This window comes from Sinocyclocheilus anshuiensis, unplaced genomic scaffold (genome assembly GCF_001515605.1).
Source record: "Sinocyclocheilus anshuiensis isolate Anshui unplaced genomic scaffold, SAMN03320099.WGS_v1.1 scaffold423, whole genome shotgun sequence".
NCBI classification, from domain to species: Eukaryota; Metazoa; Chordata; class Actinopteri; order Cypriniformes; family Cyprinidae; genus Sinocyclocheilus; species Sinocyclocheilus anshuiensis.
This window is the reverse complement of record NW_015549610.1, coordinates 1,487,085-1,504,653: the sequence shown is the minus strand read 5'-3', so window position 1 is coordinate 1,504,653 and position 17,569 is coordinate 1,487,085. Positions and strand designations below refer to the sequence as shown.

General features: G+C 39.9%; 1 protein-coding gene across 2 annotated transcripts in view; it reads left to right on the top strand.

The window, feature by feature from the left end:
* Nucleotides 1-17,569, top strand: part of LOC107659217 (nesprin-1-like) — a 99,752-nt gene that overhangs the window by 55,424 nt on the left and 26,759 nt on the right. For both annotated transcript variants that reach the window (XM_016448085.1, XM_016448084.1), the window contains exons 70-99: nucleotides 1,325-1,447; nucleotides 1,996-2,178; nucleotides 2,528-2,671; nucleotides 4,542-4,745; nucleotides 5,934-6,068; nucleotides 7,467-7,589; nucleotides 7,672-7,833; nucleotides 8,120-8,320; nucleotides 8,760-8,933; nucleotides 10,149-10,340; nucleotides 11,026-11,157; nucleotides 11,348-11,448; nucleotides 11,580-11,736; nucleotides 12,190-12,309; nucleotides 12,439-12,597; nucleotides 12,685-12,903; nucleotides 13,007-13,108; nucleotides 13,202-13,321; nucleotides 13,427-13,627; nucleotides 14,046-14,219; nucleotides 14,323-14,454; nucleotides 14,954-15,150; nucleotides 15,301-15,433; nucleotides 15,523-15,705; nucleotides 15,819-15,968; nucleotides 16,083-16,259; nucleotides 16,530-16,685; nucleotides 16,821-16,976; nucleotides 17,100-17,270; nucleotides 17,358-17,491. In XM_016448085.1, coding sequence (XP_016303571.1) covers nucleotides 1,325-1,447; nucleotides 1,996-2,178; nucleotides 2,528-2,671; nucleotides 4,542-4,745; nucleotides 5,934-6,068; nucleotides 7,467-7,589; nucleotides 7,672-7,833; nucleotides 8,120-8,320; nucleotides 8,760-8,933; nucleotides 10,149-10,340; nucleotides 11,026-11,157; nucleotides 11,348-11,448; nucleotides 11,580-11,736; nucleotides 12,190-12,309; nucleotides 12,439-12,597; nucleotides 12,685-12,903; nucleotides 13,007-13,108; nucleotides 13,202-13,321; nucleotides 13,427-13,627; nucleotides 14,046-14,219; nucleotides 14,323-14,454; nucleotides 14,954-15,150; nucleotides 15,301-15,433; nucleotides 15,523-15,705; nucleotides 15,819-15,968; nucleotides 16,083-16,259; nucleotides 16,530-16,685; nucleotides 16,821-16,976; nucleotides 17,100-17,270; nucleotides 17,358-17,491 — 4,715 coding nt within the window. The remainder of the gene's footprint in view (nucleotides 1-1,324; nucleotides 1,448-1,995; nucleotides 2,179-2,527; nucleotides 2,672-4,541; nucleotides 4,746-5,933; nucleotides 6,069-7,466; nucleotides 7,590-7,671; nucleotides 7,834-8,119; nucleotides 8,321-8,759; nucleotides 8,934-10,148; nucleotides 10,341-11,025; nucleotides 11,158-11,347; nucleotides 11,449-11,579; nucleotides 11,737-12,189; nucleotides 12,310-12,438; nucleotides 12,598-12,684; nucleotides 12,904-13,006; nucleotides 13,109-13,201; nucleotides 13,322-13,426; nucleotides 13,628-14,045; nucleotides 14,220-14,322; nucleotides 14,455-14,953; nucleotides 15,151-15,300; nucleotides 15,434-15,522; nucleotides 15,706-15,818; nucleotides 15,969-16,082; nucleotides 16,260-16,529; nucleotides 16,686-16,820; nucleotides 16,977-17,099; nucleotides 17,271-17,357; nucleotides 17,492-17,569) is intronic.

Genomic DNA, 17,569 nt, shown 5'->3' with positions numbered 1-17,569 from the left:
ATGCCAATGTGCATTGGCTCGTTTAGTTTACACTCGAAGTAGATTGGTCCCTCTAAGCGAGATCCCAATTCGTCGGTCATCCGACGTGACGTCGAGAGTGACCGACTGAAAGGGAACTACATTGATTTGGTTTAAAGCACCACTTTTTATCATGTTAGGCCCACTTGAGCTACTTGTATTCTGTGGGCTTAAGTCTTGTCATTTAGCAGACGTCCTCTGAAGTAAATCACTCTGAAGTTAAAGGGCTTTAGTGTCTTGTTCAGGAGCCCTGTGGTGATTTAGCAGGGTTGTGATCTCAGTAACTCCTCAGGTTCTGGGTCCCCACATGATTTAACCTGCAGTCTGACTGTTGAATTAGTGGTGCTATGGACTGAAATTTTTTTTTTAAATAGCCAAAGCCAAAATCACGATAACTATGTCGAAGCGGCACAAGGGGGAGCTAGCACTTCTGTTAATCAACCAGGTGGTTAAACTGCCTAATGCTGATATATCAAGCATGTTTAGTATAGCACCACTCTTACAGGCTCCTTTATCATTTTCCTTTCTTCTCCTTTTGTGAAGAAACCTTTTCATGACAACTCTCTGAGGGATTGGCATGGTAATGTACATGACAATGTTAAATGTAATTGGTCTTGGTGGAATAGATCTGCTATGCGGCAGAGCAAGTACCGAGATTTGCTACTGCCTATACATCCACAACACACTGCTGTGAGCATGTAAGAAATACTGCTGCTGCAAATATAACATACATGAAATAACCCCCATATAGCATACATGAATCACCTCGTAGCAGATCTATACAGGTGGAGCTGGGGAAAGTGGAGGGTTTCTGAAGCAAGCTGCAACTGCTACGGCAAGCACTAGTCATATATTTGAATGTTGAGCAGCGAGCTCATTGGCTACCGATACAGGAGCGAACCAATCAGCTGTGCCATGTGATAATGATGTCATTAAGTCAGATTGAGTTAGACATATCGGACTGTGCCATCTAGAGTTTCATGCCAGAACTCTGTATATATATATATATATATATTGTTTTTTGTAGAATTGTAGAATTTTTCAGTGTTAAAATGCTAATAGTGGAGCTATCTATTTGTCTGTTGAATGGGAGCCTGTAAGAGTGTTTTAAATCCTTTAAAGAATTTAGTTTTTTATTTTTGCAATCAAGTTTGATGCTGCTTGAAGTTACACACTATGAAAGCATGTAATTCTTGCTAAATACTCAATGTAATATTTAATAAAATATACAGATATTTGTCTCTGTAAAACCAAATTGACTTTGGGATGAACATAATGATCTTCCTGTTTGTCTTTCTCTGTTTAGGACTTAGGGAGACTGGAGAGTGATGTGAAGAGCCTCCATCAGTCCATAGAGAGAATCCAGGAGACTCTGGCCTCCCCTGATCTGGCACGTCTCAGTCTCAGAGAACAGCTGGCTCAAAGACAGGTACACCCATCACTCTTAATAACTTGTACTAACACATTTCTTCATTCCTCCGATTTATCTCATTTATCTTATACTATCAGATACAAATGCAATCATACCTTCTGTACAATTATACACTGAAAAAAGAATTGTCTTAATTATTTGGGGTTTTCTTTCAGTAATATTTTCCAGTTATTCTTTTTGCCAGTAAAAATATTTAAAGATCTTTATTATTAAGAAAATATTCATTGTATGAAGTTTGTTTTATTGTTTAAAGCATAAATGTAACAAATAAAACATTAGTTTATGGGTTAGTCATAAAAAAGGAAACGATATAAGAAAAATGTTAAATCTTAATTCAAGATATGTTTTTTGAAAACAAGTCTATTCTTAGTTTTGCTGAATGTATATTGCTTTAAGAATGTTTCAATATTTTTCAAGACGAAAATACTGATTAGTAATGAAAAAATAATACAAATAATAATATTTTTATGTGTGCTGACAAGAAAATGACATGTACTTTTTTATCACTGATACCATCAAACTTATGTTGAATATTTGTTGCTCAGCTGCTGTTGTCAGAGATGGAGGGTCTCAAGCAGCAGGTACAGGCTATGCAGATGTGTCAGAGTGCCCTCCGGCTGCCAGAGGATGTGATTGCAGCTTTACCGCTATGTGTTACTGCACAGAGTCTGCAGCAAGAGAGCAGCCAACTCCAACACAATACCATTCTACAGTGCAATATATTACAGGTATCCACACACAGATTGCAACATATTCTTAGATGAAGATATTGATAAGTATTTTTTAATTCAAGCTTTCACTTACACCTTTATGCTGAAATGAAAGAAAAAAAAAAGTTAGAAAAAAATTCAAAATAAAAGCATTTTCACTAGTGGTCCTTTTAACCCCATTGTAAAGGTACTGATAACTTAAGCTACTAACATTATAAATGGAAAATATAAAATCCAACAGACGTTTAAATAATATTCCCCTTCTGTTTATCTGCATAGTTTCATATAGCACGGTCATGGGATTCATCTGGGCTTAGCACTTGTGGTTTTAATGGCTCATTTAGCATCTCTCTTCACATTACCCCAGGAGGCCATGGTGCAGTATGAGCAATACGAACAGGAAGTCAAGAACCTACAGAGACTTATTGAAGAAGCACACCGTGTTATTCAGGACCGCCCTGTTGCCACAGGAAACATACAGGAGCTTCAGACACAGATACAACATCATGAGGTGAGGAAGGACATCCTTCTTTCATACTTTTATATTTTTGCAAATATAGATACTTAAGGCATAAATCTTCTATTTTAAACACTGTTTCTTTAAATAAGCAAGCAGTGGTATATGTTATGATCATTCCTGCTTCGTGCATCAGTCAGTCAATCTCACAATTCATTGCAGGCGTGTTGTCTAAGCTATCACTCACCATATTGCTTTGCTAGTTGACCTACATTCGGCTGGAATGAGTCAGGCCATAAATTCCTAACGTGCTCTCAATGGGTGTAAAGGTAGTTCTTCGATCTTTGACCTCAGTCTGTTTTGTCTTGTGTGACATCAAATTCTGTCTTTCTCTCACGCCCTTTTGCCCTGTTTCTTTACATTTGCACACACAAACACTTTCACACACATGAAGGCGAGTAGGGCTGCACAATTCATCAAAACACAATTCATTTAACGCTTGAACAGGGGCGGCGTTTCCGTATGGCAGTCGCCAAACCCTAGCCCAGTCAGGTGTGCCGTGGAAAATCCAAACTCTCTATTATATTTGGTTATTATTGTTTTAAATCACTGCTATTGGTCTTCCTTATGTCTGTTTGAGGGTTTTACAAATATTTAACCAATGAAAAGCATTCAAAAGAGCTTGTCACTAAACTTTGTAACGCTATGGATCTTCAAACTGTCAGCGAAACCTCGTAACTTCACCCCGCCTCCATTCAGACCGAAGCGCCAAGCAGCGCACACAGCCTGGAGACAGATCTTGGCTTGTTCGCAATGCAAGGGTAAATAATAAATAACTGATGTTTGAATAAGTACAGCGTTTTCTTGTCTATGGTTTATATGTCTATAAAGGCTAATGTTTTTTGTGTGTTTGAAGAGCGGAGAATAGCTTTTGCCGTCTAGTTGTAACCAATATAGGCTACTTTTTTAGGCTACGTTTTAAATATCCTGTGCATATAGCGCTTCATCGTGTATATATCATGAGATTTTGGCCAAGTGTATTAAACGACAAGAAAAACTAAGCGCCCATATAGCTACAATAAATGTTAAAACCTGTAAGTTGATGAAAGCATATAATGCGATGCACAGAAATAAACCTAAACCTGTACTGAATCTCATGTCCTTGTGTTTTATTAGTAGATCTTACTTCAGTTGGGGTGGCAGCTGTGGCTTTATCACCCAGGGTTATTTTCTTCTGCAGAGCCGAGTGCTGCAGCTGCAGCTTTCTCCCACATGACCTCATTACCAGAGACTGGCCTGTCTGTGTGTTTGCAAAAGAATGACAGTTAAAGAGAGAGAACGCCGGGAGGGGGACTCCATGGGCCGTACAAAATCTGTAATGTGAGCCCTCTTCCTCCCCTCTCAGTCTCACGCTCGCGCCCAGTTCCTTTGTTTGTCAGGAAAACAGCTTCAGGATTGGTGGAAAGCAAGGAAGTGAGGGGAAGGAAGGAAAAGAGTAAACAGGGGGGTAGCCCCTCACACTGAGCTCATTTCCTGTTCTCGAGGTCTTTGTGTGTGTATGAGTGTGAGTTGGCCGGTTTGGGGGAGGGTGTGTTCTTCCTTTCTCTACTCCCCTCCCACTCTCTCCAGTTGGTCGAGCTCTGTGCCAATCACATTCGCTGTTGCCCGAAGGCTTAGCTTTTCGGCCTTCTCCCACAACGCTCTGATTGGCTACAAGCTCAAAATGCCTCTGACTGAGCGATTGCTCGCCTGTGCCGTTTTTTCTACTGCAAACAGACAGAGAGGGGGAATTTCTCAGCTCAGCTAGCCGGTGCCACTCTCTGCATTAACTCCTTTTTCACTTCTCATCTATGAGACTTAATCAAGGACGCATTTATTTGGACCAACCACGGTGGAATAATAATGTAATGTGTGATTGTGACAGGAACTGGCCCTGAAGATAAAAGGATACCAGGAGCAGATCTCGGCCTTGAACTCCAAGTGTAAGATGTTGACTGTGAAAGCCAAACATGCTACCATGCTGCTGACAGTCAGCGAGGTCGATGGACTTTCTGACGGGTTAGAGGAGCTGGAGGATGAGGAGGACGAGATGCTCAAACACTCACCAGCACACCCCTCTGTTGTCATGGTGAGTGATTTACACTTACACATGTTAGGGCTGGGCAGGGTGCGCTGGGTGCTCTTTTTTTCGTTCACTGTCAGACAGCATCCCATGGGTCTCTTATTTCTCCCACAGGGTTGTATGTGCCTCTACATTGTGTATGTGCCTGCTGTTGTTTGTTGCAGAAAGAGGAAACAGGATGAGGGTGTTAGTTGCCCTTGACTTTGTCAACATTAGTTTGTCTTTATTTGGGCCGTATGGTTTCCCTTCGTTGCATCAGTCATGATCAGGGCCGGATTCCACATTAACCGCCAACAGTTCAGCTCCAGCTGTGTCGCTCAGTTCTTATTGACTTACAGAGAAAGGGGTGTAGCTTTGCAGTAGTTCAGCAGTCATTGTATCTAGATCTAAATTTAGCTTAATGGTGGAGCGCTTCCATGGTTCAGATTACTTTAGTTTATGCAGGCAAGCACAATTCATTATTGTATGCCATCTTATTGTATTTTTACAGTGAGTCTGTGTGTATCCTCTGCCCTGTTTCCTGACCGGGTTCATTCCTTTATTATGACGAGAGGTCTGTGAAGGCCTTAGTCATGGCTACTCTTAACAAATGTGGTCTATCTGTAATTCTGTGGTGCTGCTTTGCAGAGTCTTATTTAGATTTTCTGTTTGAATCAGGACTTCCTGTCAGATTCAAATAGAAATATGCACTACTGCAAGTTTGGGGTCAAGGAATGAAATATTTTATTTAGCAAGGGTGCATTCAGTTGATCAAAAAGTGACAGTAAAGACATTTATAATCTTAGAAAAGATTCCTGTTTCAAATGCTGTTCTTTTGAACATTCATCAAAGACTCCTGAAAAATGTGTCATGGTTTCCACAAAAAAAATGGTAAGCACACAATGTGACAGCAGACTGGAGTAATGGTTGCTGAAAATTCAGCTTTGCCATAACAGAAATACATTACATTTTAAATTGCAATGATTTTTCACAGTATTACTGTTTTTACTGTATAAATTGCAGCCTTGCTGAGTATGAGAGACTCCTTTTAAAACCATGTTTAAGAAATATTACCAGCCCCAAACTTGAACGGTAGTGTACTTTTCCAGCACCCTAATATTCTTCCTCTGGTTTTCTTCTTCTTTTGGTGCTTTACTCCTGTTTCAATGTTTATGCATCTTTCTTCCTCTGTCTCTTTTGCCCTTGAATGGTCAGATGACGGCAGGCCGTTGTCATACTCTCCTCTCCCCGGTCACAGAGGAGTCTGGTGAGGAGGGCACCAACAGCGAGGTCTCCTCTCCCCCCGCCTGCAGATCGCCCTCCCCCAGGCCTAACGCTGACACCTCTCAGGTACCCCGTGGCTCTAACCCACACCTTGCTAGCGCTTGCCAACTCAATTTAAACTTAACCAATCACTTTCATATAGTAGCCACTGTTCTGTTCTTGATTTGAATGCAAATGTTAGTCTGAGGGTTCCCACAATCATGGTAAACATGGAAATATCTGAAAAATTGGACCCCCTCCCTCCTACCTCATCTTAATATGCAGATACAATTCTAAGTAAGACATCTGTAGATTGATTTCCTTGAAAAGTGTAAACACTGTGACTCTTCAATGTTTTCAAAACATTTCTCTGTTTGAGCTTTTCAACCAGCCCAATACAGCAGCACTGAATTAAGAAATGATCTTAGGGCAGGATGACAGTATCAGTTTGTCCAACCAATGGTAGATAGGAGCATTATTTAAGTAGTTACTCTTTTTTGCCTTTTTCGCTTTGTTCCACTAGTGGCACAGAAATTGCACACTTCAAATTTGATCAATTCTAAAGGAAATTTCTAAAAAATATTTATTGTGTATATTATTCTATATAATACTGCATATACATCACTGTTACAGATAGGGGTTGCCGCAAAAACAGTAATATTGTGAAGTATTTTTACAATTTTTTAAAAACTGAATTTTTTGCAGCCATTACTCCAGTCTTCAGTGTCACATGATCCTTCAGAGATAATTTGAATATGCTGATTTGGTTTTTAAGAAACATTTCTTATTGTCAATGTTGAAAACAGTTGTGCTGCTTAATATTTTTTGTGCAAATAGTGATACATTTTTTTCAGGATTCTCTGGTGAATATAAAGTTAAAACGAAAAGCATTTATTTGAAATGGGAAAAAATCTTGCTGACCTCAAACTCTTGAATAGAGGTGTAATTAATGATTTTGGACCTTTTGGAGACATTTGTACACTAATGAGTGTATTTGAAAAAATGTGTTAGTTCCTGTTGTATGAAACAATTTTTAAAAGTAATTTTTAAATCATGAATAACTGTCATTCATAAATTCATGATTTCATTTGTCAAAAGGTGTGGGAAGCTCTATTCTTCTGCTGACTTTCTTGAGGAGTGATAGAAAACTATCTCTGATTTCATTCTGAAGTGACTTTTTTTTCTTTTATAATGTTCATATACACATGTAATGAGCTGTAGTTGACACAGATTTGAACATGGCCTGCGGGAGTGACAAAGATGTTTTGATTAGCATAGATTCTTTGTGTTCAAGCATCTGGCAAACACATGGTTAACCATTTGGTATAATCATGTTACTGGGCACGAGTGCAACATCTGAAACATTCAGGCAGAAACCCACATAAGTATCACTACCGTTTTGTTGTATTTTAAGAGGACCAGCACAATTTTGTTTATTATTTATGTGTGCATGCACACACTCTCATGATGTGACGTCTTTTGTAGGGTTCAGGGCGAGCTCCTTTAAGCAGAGCTCCACTACAGGAGCTTTATGACCCCTCCATGGATTCAGCTGCCTCAGCTAATCTGGACGACCTACAGCGCTCATGGGAGACTTTGAAGAATGTGGTAAATATCCATAGATGCTTCTCACATTACAAAATCCAAATCACTTTTTATGTTGGTTAACATACAGTATATTTCTTTACAGATCAGTGAGAAGCAGAAGAGCCTATATGAAGCTCTGGAGAGGCAGCAGCACTATCAGGAGACCCTGCAATCTGTCTCCACAAAGATGGAGTCCATTGAGACTGCACTAAATGAAGGCTTGGAGCCAAGCAAGAGTCTTGAGAGCCAGATGGCCGCCCACCAGGTGAGAGAGACGAAGGATCAGATGAAGCAAGATGACCGCACTAATGCTAGATCACATAAAAACTCAAGCTTACAGCTGGACTAACGATACGAGCCAGGGGACAGGGTTACCCTCTAGATTACCAACTTCTCCTGTGTCTAAAACTAATCTCTTACCTAAAAGTATTTTCCTTTCTGTGGCATTTAGCCTTTAATGTAGCTTTACTGTTTGCAACTAGAGCAAATCAACTTTCCAATAAAACCTGAATTAAAATAAAGCCGTTTCCTGGTTCCTGGTTGTTGCTCAGGCTTTGATGGATGAGATCCTGATGCTCCAGGATGAGATCAGTGCATTGGAGGCCTGCTTCTTCCAAGAGCTGCAGTTGGATGAGGACAGTTTGGAGGCAGATGCCGGAGACCAGCTGGCCCTGCACTCAACCCTCACTGTGCTAGGAGAACGCATGGCCACCATCCACATGAAGGCCTCCGGAAAGCGCCAACTTCTGGAGGTGAGCAGGAATAATAGCATGCAGAGAAATCGAGACGGCTGATAAGATTTTGGCATGCTGTTTTGATTATTTTATGTACTGTTGTTTAGCAGATGTTGGGAATTTCAAATTAGTAATTAGTCCTAGTAATTATTTTAGTCTTTCAGTTTAACTGTCAGGACATCTCTCTACTTAAAACCACTAATTGCAGATCATAAACCAAATGACAGACAAGCCTAAACTAATTCCCAGGAGCCATAATTAAAGAGAAAGAATAGAGGATAACACATAACAAACTTGTGGTATCACACTATTTTTGCAACAGTGGCAATACTATGAGATTTGTCTTCACTGGCCTTATTAGGCTCAAGAAGACTCAACATGAAACAACTTATTATATACCCATATAACATATTGTACTTGATATAGGCCTGATTTTATGCAATTCTCTGTCCTGCAGGAGCGATTAAGCGAGCAGTTAGAAGAACAGAGGCAGGAACAAGCGCTACAGCGTTATCATAGTGAGGCAGAGGAGCTTGACAACTGGCTGCTCAGCACACGTGCCACACTGAGCTCCACTCTCCAGCCACACCCACGGGACATGGACATGGAGGAACAGCTGATGGACTGCCAGGTAAGAGACTAGGCCTGGGAAATATGTCAGTATAAAATATACAATCATGTCCATTACAAAGAAACAACTTTATCAATAAACAAACAATTAATAAAATACTGATTTATTTGGTTAATCTGCACTGTAGTGATTTATTTCATTTTATTTTAGATTACCAATTTCATTATTTCAGAGCACTTGTATAGTTTTTGAAAATCCTTAATCTTCATTGATAGATTTATAGATAGATTTTCAATGGCATATAAACAGTCAATTCATCGGATTCTGCTGGCTGATAATGTCTGGATTCACTAGAGTGGGCCGCAAGTAAATCTGATTAGCTGTGTGGGTTTTGTCCCATTCTATTGGTCATTAGGATTAGGGGGCTTTTTCTTCCCTGCCGTCATGGGACGTCCCACAGTGCATGTCTGCATTTTTCAAGGAGACACAGAAGCATACACACACGTGTGTGTCTTTTGTGTTTTGATTAAAGGGCTGTAGGGATCAAGTTAACCTTTAACCTAAAAGTTAGATTCTTTATGAGAAGTTAGGGTGGACCTGACCTTTAGCTTACTGCTGTTAATGTTTGCTCATTCCTCACTGAATGCCACTGGCTCTCTCCACTATTAACCAGCATTCAGTTCCAGCTACTCTGCAGGCCCACCACAAACTTTAAAAAATTTATTGATTGTTTACTTTCTTAGTAGTATGCTAACTTCTCTGGACTAGTGTGCATGTAGTATGGTAAAGATCTACAGTAGATGTCTAAAGACTAGGTTAAGCAGCTTAAGAAGATTATCAGTCACTGCATACACAAGTCTCCTGTTTACGCATTTTTTCAAATACCTTCTGTTGTGTTTTTACATGTATCCAATTATCTGAAAGCAAACAAATCCATTTAGTTGCATTGAATTTAGTTTTTTCTAAAAGTTTTTTTTTTCTTTATCTTAATGGTAAACCCATATGAAGGTTTTGTTGTTTGTATTTATAATGAGAGCACTTAAAAGAGCTCTGTTCCTTAAGACGAGAAGACAAAAGAGGATGTTTCACATGTTTCTGAAATCAACTTGAAAAGAATAGGTTAACCAAGCCCAAATCCTGATTATGTTCATTAAAAGTAATTAAATGTTATTTAAAAGTGTTTAATTTATTGTTAATAGCAGCTAAAATATTCACACTGCTGAATCATATCTAAGCAAAGCAATTTAATCTTCTGATCTTTTGTTCCTGGTCTAGAACATGTTATTGGAGATCGAGCAGAAGGTGCTGTGTCTGTCCGAGCTGTCAGTGCACAGTGAGAGTTTGCTGATGGAGGGTAAGGCCGGCACACGGGGTGACGCTGAGCAGCTCTCCCTCAAACTGCACTGCCTCAAATCCAGCCTGCTGGAGCTACAGCGCATCCTCCAAGACAAACAGACCCACATCCAGGTGAGGGACACCACTTTAACTTCTCAAAGTAGCATTCCTTGATGGAAGAGCCACCCAAGAACTATAATTTATTAGAATGACAGAAAATGCCAAAGTCTGAATACTTAGTATAAGAACAATTGGAGGTTACTAAAAACACTAAAAAGCACATCCTCGCCTCAATGGCTGCTTTGTGAACAGCAGGACAGAAGAATGCCAAGCGCTGTTCATTGTTGTGAAAGATGTTCCATTGCTCTCCAACAACATCTATCTGAAACAAAGACCTTTTACAAATTTTGGGGCAAGTCTGGAATTTTTGCCCAGCTCTTTTGAATGAGACATGTTGGTGACATGTAAAAGCCTGATGCAAGCTGATTTAGGTCGATTTCCTATTGTCAGTCATGATTGACCTTTAACCTCTACTTACCGAAAAGATGTTTAACTTAGTGTGTGTGTGTGTGTGTGTTTCCAAGAAAGTCTATGTACATGTATCTAGGTTCATTCTTAGGGCACCTTCTATAAATTATTTTCACCAAACAGAATTTTATACTTAATATAATATTTTTGTTCAATAATAATGAGCAGAATTTTATCATTTATAGGTTTAATCCATTTTTAAATACTTTTTACATAAAAAATCATTACCACAGCAACTTTGTTAAACATTAATATCTTTAACTTTCTATTTCTTCTATCGGTTTATTAGGGCTCACTTCAGGAGCAGGAGGACATTGAATCAGACTCGTCTCTCTCTCAGAGCCCCAATATGATGGATTGGCTCAGTCAGTCGCGATCCACACGCAACCAACAGCATCAAGACACAGTGCAAAGACAGAGGGTAGACAATCAAACATCTACTATTGAGCAATAACATGATGTTAATCAGCTTAATTAGAATAATATATGCTGATACTGACACAGTCTTAAAATATTATATCTTAAAATATTTAGATAAAAAATATTCTGTTATTCTATGAGCTAGAAGCTACTTGGATTTTTTTCAGCATAAGTTCTTACATATAATGCAGGAATTAGAGGAGCAGCTTGGCGAACAGAAGAAGTTACTGCAATCTGTAGCATCTAGAGGAGAGGAGATTCTCTTACAGCGAACAACACCTAATGGAGAAAGGTAGTTACCGCACTCTTGTACATTATTTACATGTTTATATCTTTGTCTTGCAAGCTGTTTGTCATTTATGAAAGGCAATGACAATGGTGTACAGCACCGACTCATAATGAGCTTCTTTTTTCATTATGTAGGTCTCCTGCAGAACTTTCTGAAGGGGATGCTGGTCAGTGGCCTGAGAGCATGAGCACTAATGATCAGATGAGAGTCAGATGGGAGAACCTGAGCAAAGACGTTAACAACAAACTGCAGTTGTCACTAAACACACTGGAGCAGACACCATGTAACACGGTACATAATCAACTACAACACTATAACCTAGCTTTGTTTTTCAATGTTAAGAGGTTTGAGGATGGTCTGTTATATCTGATCACTTCCCTCCCCTAATAAAGGGCTGCAGTGATTACATTTTTTGTAGGCAAACCCTGAAGTAAGCATCACCAAGGTTCCCTTGACAAAAACCCAAAAAGATTTTGCTGTTGGCTTTTGGATTATTGCAGGAAATAGGCTCTGTGACCAACAAAATTTTATGATTCTTATATATTTTGTTCATCTTGACAAATTATATAACTTTCATGAATTTTGAAATCTAAATACAATCTCTAGAAGTAAAAAAGCAGAATGTATGCTATAAACGTCACAATTAAGCTTCCAACAACTCTTTCAGTCTTTATTAAAAAAAACATTATCCCTGAGAGTTCGAAGTTTGCAATAGCACGATTATATTGATTATATACCTCTTAGCTATACCAGCCGGTATCCAGCCCCTGTGGAGTTTTCAGAGGAGAGCAGCTGAGTCAGGATATCCTGTCTCCGCGAAGTCTGTTTGAAGGCTTCAGCCAAGATTTGGAGGACTTGCCTCAGGTACTGCCATTGAATATTTTTATTTACATATTCTTTAAGAACAGGATGGTAAACTGCACCAGCATTTTGTATTACTATAACTAGTAAGGATTTATTTGCAGATAGTCATTTATTTATGTCCTCCCACAGACAAGTGGTGCTGACAGTAAGCGTGCTCATGCTCTGAAGAGAGCTCTCTATGAGGCGGTTTCGTCAGCTTCCTCCTGGCTGGACAATGCTGAAAATGAGCTTGTATCTGGCCCAGTATTACTATCTGATGACTCAGAGACTCACCTGGGCCACCTAGAGGTCAGACATAGTCATTTTACTGGATTCTTAAACTATTTCTGTTATAAGAAACATTGACACTCTTTGACTCTCTTCTGCTTTCTTCAGAGTTTGAATAAGGAGGTAAAGAATGTCAACGAGGAGGTGTGTAAATGTCGGGACGTGCTCGGAGGAACAGAGCAGCTATGGGATGGAGAAAGTGGAGAAAGTGTTTTGGTTGAGGAAGTGTTAGATGGTTTGGAGGGGAGACTGAAGCTGCTGGACACAGTGCTGGAACAGAGATGTGACACCATGAAAGACAAGCTTCATGAACTCACTGTTTTCCAGGTATATGTTGCTTGTATCTTTGTTTTTTTTTAGTCAGTTTATTGTTTTTTTCTCTCTCGCTCTTTCTCTCACATATGCATTTCCCTCTTTGTCTATTCCTTAGGCTGAGTTGAGGCTGTTGCTTGCAGCACTCAGTGACTCAAAGTACCAGCTTTTGCAGAAAATGAACGCGGCTGTGGATCGGCCCGCTTCTAAACAGATGGAGGTCAGACACACTTTCAGAATGACATCGATATAAATGCATGACCCCAAGCAAAACTGTTAATTTACTATGAATATGAATATTCAATGTAAACAGATTCTAGCTGAAGCGGAGGACACTTTGAGGGAATTTGAACAGAAAGTTTCTGAGATGAGGAGCAGAGGAGAGACACTGCAGCCCAACCAGCTCTGCACTCAAGAGCTGCTGAAACTACAGGTACACACATCTCTCCCCTGTGGTTTGATTTCGTAACATCAATTACAGTTGCTGATTTCATGTCTTTCATTTGACTTACCATTGACCTTGTGTTTTGCTGTGCAGGATGCTTATGAAGAGCTGGTGGAGATGGTGGGCTCCAAGCGGAGTGGGCTAAACCAGAGTTTGGTTCTAAAGGCTCAGTATGAGAGAGCTTTACAAGACCTGGTAGATCTGCTGGACACCGCCCAGGACAAAATGGCTGCTGATCAGAAGATGAAAGTGGGATCAGTGATTGAGGTTCAGATTCTTCTAGATAAACACAAGGTACAGCAGAAGTTTTGTTCTTATGGTCTGCTTAATACATATGTGTCTAGACATTTTTACTATTTTTACTATATTACTATTCTAATTCTATATTAGAACTATTCTATATTACTATCTACTATTCGATATGTTTGATCAAATAAATGGAGACTTGGTGAGCATAAGAAACATTAAAGAAAACATTACCCACCCCAAACCTTTGAATGGTAGTTTGCACATATAAAATATATAGTCTTTCCTGTTTAAGGAAAAAAGAACAAAAATATTGAAGACTCTCGTCTCATGCAGTCAAATGTTCTCAAGAAAGTGAATGTCCATTCCGTCAATAACACCTACTTTATGAAATGACTGATTGTTTATTCATGTTTTGTACCATTTTGATGAGCAAGGACTCATGTTCTCTTGTCTCTTCCTGCAGGAGTTTTTCCAGGGGCTAGAGACGCATGTTGTTCTGACACAGGCCTTCTTCAGGCAGGTCAGTGGGTTGGTGGTGCAGCGGGAGGTCCAGAGCTTGGAAGAGACTGTGGCTCAGGCCCAGGCTGTACTTAAACAGGCTCACAAACGAGGAGTGGAGCTGGAGGGCATCCTGGAGGTGTGTGTGGATTTGTGTTTCTTTATTTGGATTCAAGATGCAAATTATAATCTCAGGGTACAGTGCATATGAAGTGAATAACTGTTGTGTTTTGTGGCATCAGTGGTGGAGCAGGTTGGTGGGTGACTATCAGGCCCTGTACAGACAGCTGGAGGCAGTGGAAAGCAACATCCCCAGTGTAGGCCTGGTGGAGGAGACGGAGGACAGATTGAGTGATAGAATTGCTTTGTATCAGGTACAGCTCCATCACACACACAGAACACTGGATCAGACACGGTTACACCATAATATTCATACAACACCAACCATGATTTTACATTAAAAACATTACATACTTTATCTATATTGCATGGTTTGTGCAGCATTAGAAATACAATTCAGAATGCCTTTTGAATGACTCAATTCAGGAATTTAAAGTTAATATGAATTAGCAAACATGATACATAATTATAATGTGAATTTAAATTTAAGGAAGGAAAATTAAACTTTATTATAGCTTGATATATTAGGATTGGGGTTGGTAAGGTTTTTGAAAGAAGTCTGAAAATTATTAATTTTACTATTTACTCTAAAATAGGAATCGTTTGTCTCTAGTTTACGGTCACTTGATCTGTATAATGGCTCTTTGCTGAATAAAAGTATTAATTTCTTTAAAAAAACGTACTGAGCTCAAATTGCAGTAGATATGTGTAAAATTTTAAATCTACAATCTAAAACTGTCTCACTCTCTGTAGAGTTTGAAGGCCAGTCTCTCTGAGCGGCAGCAGCAGTTGTATAAGTTGTTGGAGGATGGAAAGAGGCTGCTTTTACATGTGTCCTGCTCAGAGCTGGAGACTCAGCTCACTCAGCTGGGGGACCACTGGCTCAGCACCACCACCAAGATCAATAAAGAGCTACACCGCCTGGACTCCACCCTCAAACACTGGATTAGGTCTGTGATCTGATCACTTTCTCTGTGTGATTCTGTCAGTGTCTGCTTCCTTAAGAAAGAAATTAACTTACAAGAAACACATCTGTGTGGTTGTGTCCATGTATGCATGTTTTTATTGACATCACATGTTCTCTTTATATTTTATTGTAGGTATCAGAGCGAGTCAGCTGAGCTTAGCCAATGGCTGAGTTCGGCACTAGATCGCCTGGAGTTCTGGAGCACTCAGTCTGTTACAGTACCTCAAGAGCTAGAGACCGTCAGAGACCATCTTCATGCCTTCCTGGTAAGAACACCCATTAAATATCCTGCTAAAATAGCCTTAGGCCTCACTTGAGATCTCATAGACACTCTATATCGGCTCTATATTTGCAGGAGTTCTCCAAAGAGGTAGACGCCAAGTCTTCTTTGCGTGCCTCAGTTCAGAGCCAGGGGAATCAGCTTCTCCGGTTGAAGAAAGTGGACACAGCAGCTCTCAGGGCAAACTTAGCCCAGGTAGACACACAATGGGCTGATCTTCTCACTCGTATCCCTGTGGTCCAGGAGAAACTACACCAGGTATGAAGACTAGGACTGATTGCACAGCCTAATTTCAGTTAAGGAAGGGTATGCAGATAATGAACAGGCTCATGTGGCTATGCTAATCGTAGCATTCCTGTTCTGATCAACAGCTGCAGATGGAGAAGCTGCCATCCCGTCATGCGATAACTGAGCTAATGAGCTGGATATCCCTCATGGAGAATATCATCCAAGAGGACCAGCAGAAGATCATGGGGGCAGTGGGATCAGAGGCTGTGCAACTGTACCTTCAAAAATACAAGGTAGCAAAAAAATTCTTCAAGACTTTTGAAATAATAAAACATATCATTAGTCATTTTGTACTTCATACTCAAGACACCAAATCTCTCTTTTTTTTTATTTACTCCTCTCAACAGGGTTTTCGGATTGACCTGTCCTGTAAGCAGCTGACGGTGGACTTTGTGAATCAGTCAGTTCTGCAAATCAGCAGTCAGGATGTAGAGGGGAAACGGAGTGACAAAACAGACTTTGCTGAGCGTCTTGGTGCCATGAACCGCCGCTGGCAGATACTGCAGGGACTCGTTACAGAGAAGGTTAGACATAAATGTAGAAAATTCTCACATTGTGCTGGAAAACATGGAATATCAGGTTTTGTGCAAACCTACTTTTTACTTTTCACTACAATTGTTATGATAATGTAATTTGTAATGAAAAATAATAAAAGTAATAAAAAGTAAGCAATAAAAATAAAGTAATGCTAAACAAGTGTTTCTACAAGTAGAGACTTACTTTTGGATCCCATTGTGCGTCATTTACCTTTAATTTTTATCGTATATCAAACTGGTGTCTTTTGTGTTTCACAGATTCAGGTTTTAGAGGGTCTGATGGAAAGCTGGTTAGAGTACGAGAACGTGGTTCAGACCTTGAAGACCTGGTTTAGTGTACAGGAAGAGAAACTCAAAAAGAAGCACAGGATTGAGGATATTTCCTCAGCCCAGAATGCACTCAAAGATTGTCAGGTAGGTACTGCACCCTAGTTGTTCGGCTCTACATAATGCACAGTATATTTCATGAGTAAAGATTACATAGATAATCCAGAAATATTCTATGTGATTTGTTGTTTTGAAATATTGATCTGACTGTCTGTATGCTAGGAAATGGAAGTGTTGGTAAAGGAGAAAGAGAAGGATCTGGAGAAGGCTGAAGAAAAAGGATGCTTATTAATTCAGGATAAGAAAGGCGAGGCAGGCACTGTTATTATGGACACTCTAAAAGGTCTAAACCAGTCTTGGGCCAATCTGGATCACATGGTATGTTTCACCTAATGCATTTCGGTAAAGCATCTAGTTTTGTAATATTCATTACGATATTGTTCATAATTTTCACCAAAACACTGATTATCAGTCCTAAATGAGATTTGTGTGTTATTGCAGATTGGGCAGCAGACGGTCAGTCTCCGGTCAGTGCTGGAGCAGTGGAGTCTGTATAAACAAGCATATGAGGAGATTCAGGGCTACCTAATGGAGGGACGTTACACCATCTCTCATCTGCGTCTTCTCACTGGCTCCCCAGAAGCTGTGCAGGTTCAAGTGGAGAACCTTGAGGTGCTAGTCTGCCACAAAACACTGAGCTTTTATTAGCATTATATCGAGAAACAACCTAAAATCACCACGGGTTTTTGTGTGTCTCAGAGTTTACAAGATGAGTTGGAGAAACAGGAGAGCAGTTTACGGAAACTGGGCTCCATAACGCAACAGCTGCTGAGGGATTGTCATCCCTCGGTGAGCGATTCACTCAACACAGCTCTGGGTGATGTAAATCTCAGGTGAGTTTCAGAAACTTCTAGTAACTAATAAAGACACTGATCAGTACAAAGTGTTTAGAAATCATTGATCTTCTACTG